Source organism: Apis laboriosa, unplaced genomic scaffold (genome assembly GCF_014066325.1).
Source record: "Apis laboriosa isolate Shangri-la unplaced genomic scaffold, ASM1406632v1 scaffold49_cov149, whole genome shotgun sequence".
NCBI classification, from domain to species: Eukaryota; Metazoa; Arthropoda; class Insecta; order Hymenoptera; family Apidae; genus Apis; species Apis laboriosa.
Genome location: NW_025223500.1, coordinates 1,331,392 through 1,345,361, shown reverse-complemented (window position 1 = coordinate 1,345,361; position 13,970 = coordinate 1,331,392). Strand labels below are relative to the sequence as shown.

General features: G+C 34.2%; 1 protein-coding gene across 2 annotated transcripts in view; it reads left to right on the top strand.

Moving 5' to 3' along the window:
- Nucleotides 1-391: 391 nt before the first annotated feature.
- The window catches only part of LOC122716853 (puratrophin-1-like), a 431,619-nt gene continuing 418,040 nt past the window's right edge, over nt 392-13,970 (top strand). For both annotated transcript variants that reach the window (XR_006347106.1, XM_043940302.1), the window contains exon 1: nt 392-1,717. Coding sequence is in view for 1 of the 2 variants with exons in the window: in XM_043940302.1 (XP_043796237.1) it covers nt 1,646-1,717 (72 nt within the window). In the remaining variant the exon portion in view is untranslated. The remainder of the gene's footprint in view (nt 1,718-13,970) is intronic.

Here is a 13,970-nt window from a genome sequence, read left to right as displayed (position 1 = left end):
TATGTTCAATTTTATAATATATTTATATTGCTAAATTTATATTTTAAAAATATACTATTGCAATATCAATCTTAAATATTTGAAATGAATCAATATCAAATTACATATAAAATAAAATCAAAAAGTATCATGATAATATAGTTTAACTAGATTTTAATAGACTCCTGAAGCATATTCTTTATTCTTAAATGTGGTGTTGGTTAAGGCACGCCTAAAGTTGCGCTGAAACGCGATTCAGGTATATATCGTTCCGCAGTTCCGGCGTTCCGGACGTCCCGTTTCATCGTTCCACAGTTCGAGCGCGAGAGTAGGCAGTTGCGTGTGTCGTGTCAGTTATATCTCGGCAGCGAGAGCCGTCAGGCATACGGGTATTTCGATGCGCGTTGTTCGTTCAAAATCCTCGTGTATCTTGATGTATTAATAATAGCAAAAACATACGACAAAGTTTCAATAACCGTAAAGATCCTATTATCGAACGAATTTGTCAACGAATTCATCTGTGATTTCATCTTGAAGTAATCTCTTTCAGAGTGATTTCGAGAATGTTTATATCGTTTACAGAAAATTTTGTTGCCTAATCGATTAAATCATGACAGTCGTTTCCTTGGATTCTGATGTGATGACATTTATCATGATATCGAGTGCAGTCGATTCATTTTCGCGGATAATCGAGTATGAATCTTCCTTTGCAAAAACGAAGAATTTCAAGGTTAAGTACAGGATCTGACACGTGATTGTTTGATATGTAGTTAAATTGTATACGGTACGGTTATATATGTTATTTTATATCATATACTACAGTGATTTCAATCGATCAAATGAACTGGACTTGATGTTTATTGAATATACCACGTGTCGGTAGTATCGGTGGCGTGCATGACCGGACGCAATTACGATCGAGACATTATAATGAATTATGCAACATCATGTCAATTCGAAGATTACCAAGTTTGGACGTTTTATTCTCTCGTGTCAATGCTTGGTTTGCGTTCATTCACTTCTTGTGATATCCATTGAAAACGTGAATTGTGTATTGAAAGCCATCACGAAATGAACGATGTGTTATGACATGATATCGATAAATATCTTATAAAAATGTGTTACATGGTTATGTTCGTTTTAAGCACAAAATTGTGAAATCTCGAAAACGTTCGATTGAAAAAATATTTCTTTTAAAGTGAACGGTTATCTAATCCATTTCGTGAATTATCGAACGGTATGAAGTTTGAGGTTTGTTGCTTCGATTTGTACGCGTGTGTTGTTTCCTCTTATTAACGCATACGAAACACGTGCCTTTATTTTTTTGTACTCTTTTCATTGTGCTATCACGAAAATCGTGTTCAAAGCAAATATTATATCATTATTAAGAGATCATAGACTCGATTTAGGCGGGAAAGTAACATCATAGAACGAATTCGATATCGAGTTTTTACTGCGCAACGTGTTCGCGTCAACGTATTTCTCGTTTGAAATCGAGATGTGGAGATGGAAATTTTAATCAAACGGTATGAAGTGACGGTTATGAATTCGAATGCTGACTGAGTTAAGTTGTGAAATTTTTACGCGAAAAAGTGACAAAGTGTAAAAAGTGACGGAAGAATTTTGAAGTTAACCTCCCAAGAGAACCAAAAATTGGATAATCGTCATGGCTTACGTGCTCTGGCGGGTTTTTATGAAGAGATACTCGAAGGTGCGGCTTGGACTCAGGAATCTTCCTGTAAGTGTTACACACTTGGTTCGTAATTTTGCTTTATATACATTTAGTTTAGTTTACGCGCGGGCGTGCAGTTGTTCGCAATGCAAATGTTCTGTCTGAACCAAGCAAAATCGCCGTTCGGGATGAGTTTCCATCGGCAGCACTAGGGAGATAAACGTATGTTCCATCGTAATTCTCAAGGTCAGAATTTTACGGGCGAATTTAGCTGCGCTTCGCGTCAAATAACCGCTGTAATTGCTGTAGCCATTGAATATGTTATGCAACGAGCCGGCCAGAAACCGTATTTGGTATGAAAATCACCACCTATAGCATCGATTTTTTTATTCTCTACGTAACTATCTTTCAAATGATTCTGAAGAACAAAATTCTTCAGAACTAAATATATAAAGATTTATATATATTGCATATCTGGTTAAAAATCCAAAAGAACAATATTTTAATTTGAATATATACATTAAATATGTAGATATAATTATTAGGAGTTTTTTTATTTTAAATTAATTTAATTTTCGATCGGTTCGATCGATAATGGCCACCGCACTGGTAAGATCGCTTTACATTTTATCGCAATGAGGTGCAATTATTAGACGGTACAACTGTGGCTAATGCGAACACGGTAATTGGATAATTGCCGTTGAAGCCCGCACAGCAATTCTCTTTTTTATATTCTTTTTCTATCGTTTCGTGTTGACTATGGTATCGATTTCTATCAATGTATCATGATCGATCGGATGCGTGCACGGTTCATTGGTTTTCCATCGAAACAGGATTCGTTCGCGGTTCGGGCCGTTCTCAGCGTAATCACGAAGTAACTCTTTCTCTTATTTTTTTCTCTTTTCTCGCGCCTGTCTTGTTATTAATAAATTAAACCAATATAACCGCATTTAATTTAGTAGATAGATCTCGTTATTAAATTTTCCTCCTGAATGGTTTAGTTGATATTGAAGTGAATACAACGCGACTAGGTTTTGTGAGACGTGTTTAATCAATCAGGAAAAAGTGGTTCCCGATCTGTGTACTTATATAGGCACACCCTGCTAATAAATTTTGCATAGTAGCGCGGAAGGGAAATGCGGCTAAGGTGGGAGGGTGCGGGCAATTTACGACGTGTCGGATTGGATTACTTCGATGCGTCCGCGCGAAGATCCCACCGCACGCTTATGTAAACGATTGTTATATATCCCGATATAGCGTTCACATTGAACGTTAACTCTTACTTTAGATATATTGTGATATAAATATTAGATATATAATTCTCTCATATAGATATATATTTAATAATTAATTTGAAATTAATACTTACTTGAATAAGAATTGAAAACTCATTTACAATTTATTTTCGACTCGAAAAAAGAAAGAATTTGAACGAATCCAAATCCATCCCATTTCCTCCACCGCACCGCAGAGAAGAACTCATCGTGTCTCGAGGACAAGCAGGCGACTGGAGTCAGCCTTTGCTTCCTAGAACTTGGTCCGCGGGTCTCGTATTGTAATTATCGACAGAGAGAGAGAGAGAGAGAAAGAGAGAAAAAAAAAATAAGCGACCAGGCGCTATTGCAAAGTCTGGGGTCGGTGGCCCGGGGGGGTTTCAGCATCTTAATAAATTAAATGCATTCCGCTGGAGGGAGTGGGAGGCTCGCTAGTGGACAAATGGAAGAATAAGAGGGAAGAGGAAGGAACGAGGATCGGTTTGAGAGGAAAGAAAGGAGCGGTAGGCGGTCGAGGTGGACTAGGGAGGAGTGTCGAGGGAGCGGACGGGGTGCAATTCAGTTTGCGGTCGCCGAGTCAGGTTACGTTAGGTTAGTCCAGCGGTTGGTCCCCGTGACCGTGAACCGCGGCTGACCTGCGACACAAACACACAGAGTTCCTCTTTCTCTCTTCCCTCCCACCTTCCATAAATCTACCTGCACTACATCGCGTCTCGTTCCACGGCCAGGCGAACCGCTCGTTCGCTTCCCTCCTCCCCTCCCTCCTCCCTCTTTCCCCCTCTTCTTTCTTCTCTCTTCTCTCTGTCTCGCCTCGCATTGTGCGCTCTTCGGGACCTCGGAGTGATAAATACGGCCGGCCACCCCTCTTCCATCCCCGTATCTCGTTATCTGTCCTCGTCTGGCCCTTGAACAACTCGCGAAACCGTTTCCCCGTTTTATCGTGCTTATACCACTGACTCCGTGGCGGAGACAACGTCGCGTGGGCGTGTTGATCTATTTCGATTTTCACCAACGTACGTTCTGCCCGTTTTCTGAGAGGATAACCGGCCCTCTGTTGTTATCGTTGGTAGCAATTGTGGGGAATATTGGGAGGATGATAGGAGTGAATATGTGGATTTTGAGATTCGGGGGCCACTGTATTGCGGACTACTGTGTAACAAGATTCCTTTGCAAGTATAAGGATTAGCGATGAAAGGATTGCTGTATGAGATGCGTGATAAATCTTACGTAGAATTTTTTCGATTCTAATGGTTTGATTTATTTTTGATAACGCATGTATAGTAATTATAAAATTTTGTTAAAAAATTTAAAATGAACGTTTAAATAGAATTAATTTGTTTTCGAGTAAAAATTTGTTCATCATCGAATATACGTATAATAGATATCATCAAATTGTATTAAAAATTCACGAATTTTTACAATCCAGTGACTTGAATAATTCGTTTTCACGGAAGATAGAGCGTATTCGTTATATTTATATTTCAAAGAACCATTCTGTAGAGTCGATTAGAACACATTTCTGATAATTCGTTCGTTTTAATTATACTTTCGGAATAGAAAATTGTTCAAAATCTAGATCTAGAAGCCGAAAAAAAAGTTAATAAATTCTTAAATTCAAGACTTTTACTCATATCGATCTCGAGGATCGTGGAAACAACATTGAAATTCTCAGTGAATTCAGAAGCAGTTTTATCTTTACGGTTAACGCAGCATTTTCTCCCGTTCTTATCGCAATGTTTTGCACATCAGCTATCGTGCGCCTCGCGCAGCCACAGACAGTGGAACAAGAAGAAGCTTTGGTTAATCGAACGTTGGCTGCGTTTCTTTCGCTCAGTTAATTTAATTTGCTCCTTCGTATCGGTTTAGAGGCGGCTGTCTGGAACCTACTCTTGTTTTATCTGAAATAATTTGTTCCATTATCGAGTGGCGCGTACTTGAATCGAAAGTGGAAACGCCGAGAAGAATGTTTGCTTTGAACGAATGTAGGCGGACAGATTGATCGATGGCTCTTTAATCGCTATTGTTAACGTTCATGGCCGTTGCAAATCGGATCACCCATGTGAGATGCGTGTTGCAGTTGAACGAACGAGCTTCTCCCCGAGCTTTTCTTCATAACCGTTTGCATAATCGTTCCATTGCACCGCCTAAAATTTTCGAAGTTTTTTTCTTCTTTTTTTTTTTTTAATCTCTTTAATAAAGGACGTTAAAAAAAAGAGCTTACGTCATCGAGAAAGTGTTTATTAATTATTTATATGCATAGTAAAAATGCAGTGTAAAAAAATAAATACATAGCTAGTAATTGCTAGAAGATTCGCCATTACTGTTAAGAGAAGATCCATTTGGCGAAGCACCACAACAATATAATATAATTTGAAATCAAATATCCGTGAAACAATACGGTAGGAAGTTTATTATCCAAATACCTATTATTCGAATATACTATTAACTGAATATTTTATTATTGGAATTGGATACCATTTTATTTACAACAATATAAAAACACGCGTTTTTCTATATTATAACTGTGATAAAAATTTAATTCGAAATTATTTTTAATTTAAAATTTAATTAAAAATTAATATATTCTTATAACATGTACAATGTATTAAAAATTGAAAATATTTAGGAAATCAGAAAGCGATGAGATAGAATTGGTAATTTAAAATTATATAATATTGAAAAATCCACAATTCACAATTGGAATTAGAAAAAACAGAAGAATGAAGAGAAGAAAAGTAAGAAATTAATTGCAAGATGCAGATGTGTATATATTAAAAAATTTGTGCAATTTGCTTACTATAAAGAAAGAATTATTTTATAATAAAAACTATTTTCTTATCATTTAAGAAAAGCCTGTGTTTCATTATTCGAATGATCTTGCCAATTAATTACCAATAATTCGGATAATGAAAGTTTTATTAAAAAAAAAAATTTGTTACTTTTTTATAAAATTTTATCAACATTAAAGTTTCATTAAAAAATTTTTTTCATTGATATATTTTTTTCTATATTCAGCAAAAAAGACATAACTTTCCATTCAAGTATTTTTACTTATGTACTTTCACTTTCACAATCCTCAGACAATATAATGAAAGAATTTAAAAAGAAAAACTTATTAAAAAAATTTTTACATCTGACATGATTCATGCGACATTGTATACAGAAAGAATATACTTTTATCAAACATATTATGCGTAATACAATATAAGATTTTATATTTTGTTAGATCGTGCGAGATTTCTTTGAAATAACTTAAGAAAAAGTTAATCCAGCTAAGATATGCAAAGTAGTCTGAGAAAGATTGATATATATATATATACACACATATAGCAAATAATTAATGATCAGCAAGAATTAACAGATCAAAAAAAAAAAATAATTCTATTAAATGTAATTGCAATCTATAGAATTATTTACATTTATATAATTCGAGAAGCTAAGATTAAATTATGTGAAATTCTATATACGATAAAATTTAAAAATTTTACCATAATATTTATTTAGAAAATATTCTCCAACATTAGATAAAAATTTTGATGATAAGATAATAATTCTGTATCTAAGAATTCGAGTAATTCAATTCCTTTTTCGTTATTCGCTACTATAGCAAAAAAACTGCAACCTGCATTGAATTTCAAATTGTCCACGCTACTAAATCTTCGCTATTTAACAAAAATATATTTTCGATTATTTTAAAATAATAAATAGATACCAAATATGCACATAACTTCAAAAATGATAAACTTTCGAGTTAATCTGACTCAAAATACTTCTCAAAATTATTTCTTTAATTTCCTTCCGAGGATATCGTTGCATCTCGAGGATTTTCTTCCCGCAAGGATCTCATTGTTCCATTTGTCGAGGACACGTTCATTCATCACGTTCCAGAAATTAGCTGGAAAAGAACGAGTTGTATCCAACCTATACGACACTGTTTCCTTCTCGGAAGACTCCCATACTATATGAAGCAAGATCGATGATATCATTGTTCATTCTCGTCGTATATGCTTAGGTTACACGGTCGCTGCCCGTCAGAAAAACGTTTGCCCCCCTCCTCCCTGTCTGATCGCACGAACCGCGTGTTTAATATGTATTAACGTTTCTTACGAAACCTCTCCGACTGAAACCGAGACCGAGCAGGCTAATTTCCTTCCCTCGAGGAGATCCTTGTGTCGGAAATGATGACGCCGTGATTTCGTGCAAAGCGAACGTCATAGCTCCGTTTACATTGACACGAATTTATGCTCGGTACATATTTGCCGTTGTTCTAACGCGACGCTTCAAACTCCCCCCTCCCGTTTATCCACAAATTCTTTAAAAGTATACACATGTATCTTCCCTAGTTTTACGAGTTATAGAATAGTTCTCTTCTGTCAACAAGTTAATTCAGATTTCACGTTTAAGTGTAAGTGTGGAAGATTCTTTTTTAGACGAGTCTTCCGATAGTTGATAATTTGAATTTTGGCGGGTTAATATAGGGGAAATTTTGGGGAGATTTCTGGGGATTTAAATTTGGTGATTTATTTTTGTCATGTTCGAACGATGATTGTTCTGCCAAGTATTTTATTATATAGTTGTCTGAATTGAGAAAAATTAAATGTTGTAGTAGGGTAAAATTGGAATTATTTATTTACTCATTACAAATGATTGGATAAGATAAGATAAGTATAAAACTGTCTATTTATGTTTTGTTAGAAACACTTAATTTTTTATCCACTCTTCAAATATAAAATTTCAGAAGCATAGCCATTATCCATATTATCATAATTTCTAATCTACCAATTTCAAAGAGATAAAAATATTCAAGAGATTTAAGATATTCATCTAACCGTTGCGAAGTTAAAGTTTTTTTCCTGCCGTTTTACTTTATTACAATCACAAAAGAAAATGCAAAGATTAAAAAAGAAAAAAAAATATTTCCTGTTAAATTTCCTACTTAAATCGAAAAAAACCTGGGAACCAATATGTTAAATAGAGCGAGATACGCGTTAGTTTCGCATTTTGCCGTGGCCTACATAAACGATTATGATTGCCCGGGAAAAATGCACGAGAATGTCGACATTCCATCGGTGGCTCGAGAGCATCTTAGAGGTTTTAGCCTTAGGCGCAGTGATGCCATAATGCACGGTGTGCAATTTCACTTACTTTCGCCGCTAATTAATCGAGCGCACTTCTAGACGGCTGACTCGTGCGGATCCAGAGAAAGGTACTATGGAAATTCCATCGAAAAAAACATCGAAACACGTGCCCTACCCCCACCCTTCTCTCTTTCATCGCGAGCCGCTGCTCCACGCTCTGCTGCCTCTATTAAATATCGTCATTGTACCGGCGTCAGAATAAATTCATGAAGGGAGAGAAAGCGATGCGTTATGAACTTAAGGTGAATCGGTTGAATTTTCTGCCGGTATGCGAGGTTTCAACGAGGTTATCGCGCGGATGTAGGAAATGTGATGCTTCTGCCATCAAAGAAAGAAAGAATGTTATGGAAGAGTATATTTATAGAAACTGGGTTTCAAGTTTATGTGATTATCGATATCCTTATTGATAAACATCGATAATATTGATACGTTATCATTAAGATATCGATATCGGATGAAAGTTAACTGAGAAGAGTTCCTTCTATTTTTTTCTTGTTCAAGTTTATGATTAAAGATATTGTTAATGATAATCCACGAATCAATAAATATATAGATTTTGATGTATTCAAAGATAATAGAAGCGATTTAAATATAGATTAAATATGTAGTTTTTGAATAAAATTTATTTATTTCGATTTATTGCAGATAACATTTTTAACATTGTTTTCCATTTAAATATTTTCAATTTATGACAAATTTTAAATTTTAAAAAATTAATATATGATAATATTGAATAATCTATAAATGAAATTTTAATTTTTATGATTATATTTTTCTACTTAATATATATTGCAGTTTGCTAAAAGATTAGTCATTTCAAGCTTTAATTAATTATTTTTATATGTCTCGTTATTTTAATATCTCTTTAACCGTCAAAGTTAACTACAGCGCTTACGAAATACCGGAAATATTTTCCTTAACGAGTGGCGAGTGCAATCAAGAAAACCTTGAATGCTTTTGACTTATGAACATATCAAGCAAAAAAATTCTTACCTTTCGTTATAATCTTTTCACACCAATATCTCTAAATACAGTCTTAAATCAACCTCATTTAACGAAGGACGCAACGAACAGAGGGAGCCATCAGCCTAATTATAGTTATGCAAATGTACATTGCTCAAAACATTTACAAAATGTAATATCAATGCATAAATGTTACTTAAACATCTAAAATTAATCTTTATTACTTTTTTAAAGACGACGATTTTATATTCACAATTATTTAAATTATTTATTAGATACTTGCTTATCAATATAACTAAATATGTCGTCGACATATCTATCCATTGTTAGATATTACTTATATTAAATGTTTTCGTATTGTTTCTTGCGATAATTTCTTTTCACGTTTCAAAATACTTTCAAAAGAACTTCTCAAACAACGAAATCATTCCATTTCAACATTTAAAAATTATATTGTTTTCATTTACACAAAATAATTTTTATTCTGCTACAATTACAAAACAAAAAATGATGATTTTTTTTTTAAAATTCAAACTACGTTTCCAACGTTACGTTCTGTACACAGAATTAAGGAAGGATGGTTTTGAGTAGGTAGTGGTATAATAACGTAATGGGGACACGTCGAGTTTCAATTCAGCCGGGTGAAACGGTCGAAGTGGAATGAACAATTTTGGAACGCAACAATGTAGGAAACCCATGGTCCGATAGGGATCTTTGTTCGCGTTTCGAGGGAAACCTAGTTCTTTCTCTACCCTCTGGAACTTCCGGCGTCGACAGGCAAAAACTTTAATCGCAATTAAGACAATTTCACGGGAGGAATGGGTATTGTGTTTGAATCTGTATCTGTATCGCGAGTCACTTCGTTTCTTTCTCAGTCCTCACGATGATTCTTGTGAATGCTCGTAGAATACTTTTAGAATTTAAAATAAATATTTTTCCCTATATTTCGTTTTTAAATGTAATTTTAAAAAATATATTTTTTTTTCTGTTTATATATGTGCACTATATACCAGATATTCTGTTATCGCAAATAATTGATGCTTTAAAAAGGTTTCAGCGAAGAATAGTGTAATTGATGCATTACGTTATCTTTACCACATTACGATATAGATAATAGAAGCAAATATAAAATTGGTTTTAGTTGGATTATTTAAAAAAATTCCATTTCTGAATTAACTATTTTCCAGCAAAATATCTTATGAATATAATATACATTTTGTATTTAATAGGAAAAATGTTTCATTTCTCAATTTCTGTTTACTGAGCCCTTTTTTCTTAAATTTTTCAAGAATAATTTTTCAGAATATATTATACCGTGTATCATAAATTTGAGACATTGTTTTCGAAATTGAAAAAAAAAATGTCTTAAACACTTAATTGGAATATATAATTAAATAGTTAAAATTTATTTAAAAAATAATCTTAATCTTTAATTTTGTAATGTCACGACTTATTATGTGAAATTGCAAATTAGATAAATACAATAATCAGTACTTAGAAATATCTTATATACTCGAAAGATAGAAAGAGCCTCTCGAGGCGCTCTCGAAGATGAGACCATGAGCTTCGCGTTCCCAATGTCGGAGGATAATTGATGATAGTTGCTTAGCAGTCGACGACGCACAAAAGATTCCTGGGCTCCTTCTCACCCGGTCATGGTTGGGCATAAAAATTTAAATTAATACAATGAAAGAGCATTCAGTATTCCCTCACTCTCTTCCTCTCTCGAACACAAGCTGGACCATGGAACGTTATTGTTGCAATGAATTATGTTACTGGCCACGCTTTGTAATGAGTTTGAAGTAACATGAGGGGATGTGCGAGGCGGATGCTCGCTGGAAGGCTTGTTTTCTCGCTAGAAGGTGAAAAAATATATTTAGGTTCAATGGGGAGGAAAACTTGTTTTTCGATGCATAATTATTTGGCAAATTAGTTTGTAAATAGATGATCAAAGTTATTTTTGTGCGAAGAGAAATATTTTGAAATATTTGGTTGGTTTTTGTAATTTATCTTTACGAAGATAGGGTACTTTGTTGACTGGAATTAATCTTTGGTAGACCTAGTTTCATTTACTTTGCTATCATTGCTTTCGTATCTTTTCGTGTCTTTTTAAAAGAGATACAATTATATTCTCTGTTCTGGAAATATTAAAATAATGTAATTTTCTAACGTATTACAAAAAAGATAATAATATTCTTTCATTTAAGTTCCTTCAATTTGCATAAGAATAAGCCGTTTATAAATTATCATATATCTACGTATGACATAACAAAATAACGAGCATTTGATAATAAATTATTCATTTCTTCGTAAATAGCTGTTAAATATCCGTCTTGTCTTTTGTAAATATCTGTCATAATATGTAAATTACATTGCGATAAATCTTTACTTATTCTTAATGATAATAAAAAAACGAAGATAATATAATAGGACCAGAATAGAACATAACCTCATCACTTATAAAGGTTAAATGTCCATAATATGTTCTTTCGTTTTTCAAGGCATCGAAGCGTAAATTCGATCACAACGAGAGAAAATAAATCCACTTGATAATACAGAAGATTTTCCGATAAAATACCAGAGCTCGCCGAGAAACGATCGTGAATCGCTATCGGATTATCTGCCAGCCAGACTGCGCGTTATTTCGCTTGCGCAACATGCGGTTTAACCATGCGCGCGCATGCCGGTGAATTTCGACTAGGCGCGCAGTCGACTCTATCATCTGCGCAGACGCGCGGCTTCGCGCGTTTCGATTTAATTTGTGCGCATGGTCGGTGCGGTAACACGAATGAAAGTGATTCGGTGCAATCGTCCGTTCGTTTACGGTTTATCGCGGTGTGCCGTTAATTAAATCGTTCGCGCAATATATTGTAGACATCCGTGTAATTAATTTGTTATCGTGGGACTGTATTTGAATGGAACATTCGCGAATTTAATATAATATATATATATATATAAAACTCGTTAAGATTGAAGCTAGAAAAACTTTGTTAACTTGTATATGAGTGAACAAAATTTAAAATTATTATAATTGTTAATATACATTTTTTTTATGACTTTCTTTTTATATACTTTTCTAAAAAAAGATTGTTCAAGACATTTTTAAAGGAAAGAATCTCGCTTTTATCTATTTGGATATTTCACAAATGTTAATATATATCGCGGTTTAGAATAATTTGAATAATTTAAGTATTCAAATTTCATTTTCCCTCCATTTAGTCGGAATGTAGTTCTTGCATCAAAGATTCTACGAACACTTTCAGTTCTGCTCCGCGAGGCGTTGGTATAATTACTCGGACTTTCTGTTGCACGCGTACCGAATCTCCTATCTGCATACAAACTGTGCCGGCATATTCGAGTTGATTAATATTAATTTCTCGACAATGGATTTTGTCCCTTTGAGAGCGTGAGACAGTTCTTGTGTCGTTGTTTGCTTTTCGCCATCGCGCTGGATAGCCGTGAAATTCATGTTGCAATTTCCCCGTTTGTATCGTTGGAGATGTCTTGTTCGAACGAGGTTTCTTTCATCATTGAGGAGATCGGTGGAAGAACTCGACATTCGAGAAACCTTGAATCTAACAACCATAAAGGTGAGAAAATCTTTTTCTCTTGTCACGCAATCATTACCTTATTCTATTCTAATAACTCATTGCGAAATTTTCAAACGTTCGTCCATAAAGATCGTTTATTAATCGATGGAGAAAACAATGATAATACGATCTCGATCTTATATCTTTTTTTAATTCACAATTTATATTAATTTACAAATTTTTAATTTGTGAATAAAGTAATGAGATTATACAGGAAGAAATTTAACATGTAAATAAAAGTTAAGACATATATTTTTCTTTAACAAAAATTGTATAAAAAATAATTCTTTAATTCTATTACCTACAAATAAAAATTGCATATGCTACTTGTTGCTAATTCGCGAATAGACATTCAATCCATATTTTTCCATATAACATGCATATTAGAAATTTCTCTATTATCTTTGCGTGAAAGCATGAAGATTCACGCGTTCTCTTCAAAGATGATCGCGAATTCCGTGTGAAGAATCGGAACCAGGCCAGTAAAGGTATTTACCGTTTTTAAGGAATGTCGATGCTCTTATTATGCGAAGAACCGTATGCTGACTAGAGAGATGAGGAAGCACGGCGCGTTATTTATTGCCGTTGTGAGTGAGGAAGTTGTTAAGCAAAGTTATGAGGCGCCCAGTTGGGAACGTCATTTTCTAATTCTACGAGAGCTTTTACGAAACTTTTACGATATTACCGCGTTGAATCGAAAATTTATTTCCTTGGAAGGAAAACGCCTTTTATCCATCGATCAACGACAACTAATATTGTCCGAGGATGGCTTCCGGCATCCTGTCCCGATCCTATCGGAACACCACCACTTTTGAATAATTATTACATGTGTAACTGGACTAACTGTCCAACATAACGGGCTATCGCTTTCACTCAGGTGATTCGTGTGCAATGTTGGCCGAGGTCAGTCCAATACATCGCTGCTTGATCGATCGATATTTGTGTTGCTCCACCTAGGGCGAATTAGATAATAATAGCTGTAAATATATCGGGTTCTATCTTCGATCTGGATGTTGACCTTTCCCACTCGATGTGAAAACGTCGATTGTGTACTCGATAAAAGCTGTATACGAGTCATTCTGCGCACATGATCGAACGTAGGATGCTTTAAACGCGGATAAAATGATAAACTTGTAAATTAGATTGAGATTAAGATTAGGATTTGGTGTAAAATATTTTTAGTAATACGATTTTATTTACAAGTGTTTTCAATTGGAGAACATCTCCAAGGATTCTTATTATTATACAATTCTTCTTATTTTCCAAGAATTATATGGAAATAATAGTTTTCTGCATTTAATAAAATTAGGAAGCTTTCTGGGTTTTTTTTTAAGAATCTAGGATAAAAATTGTT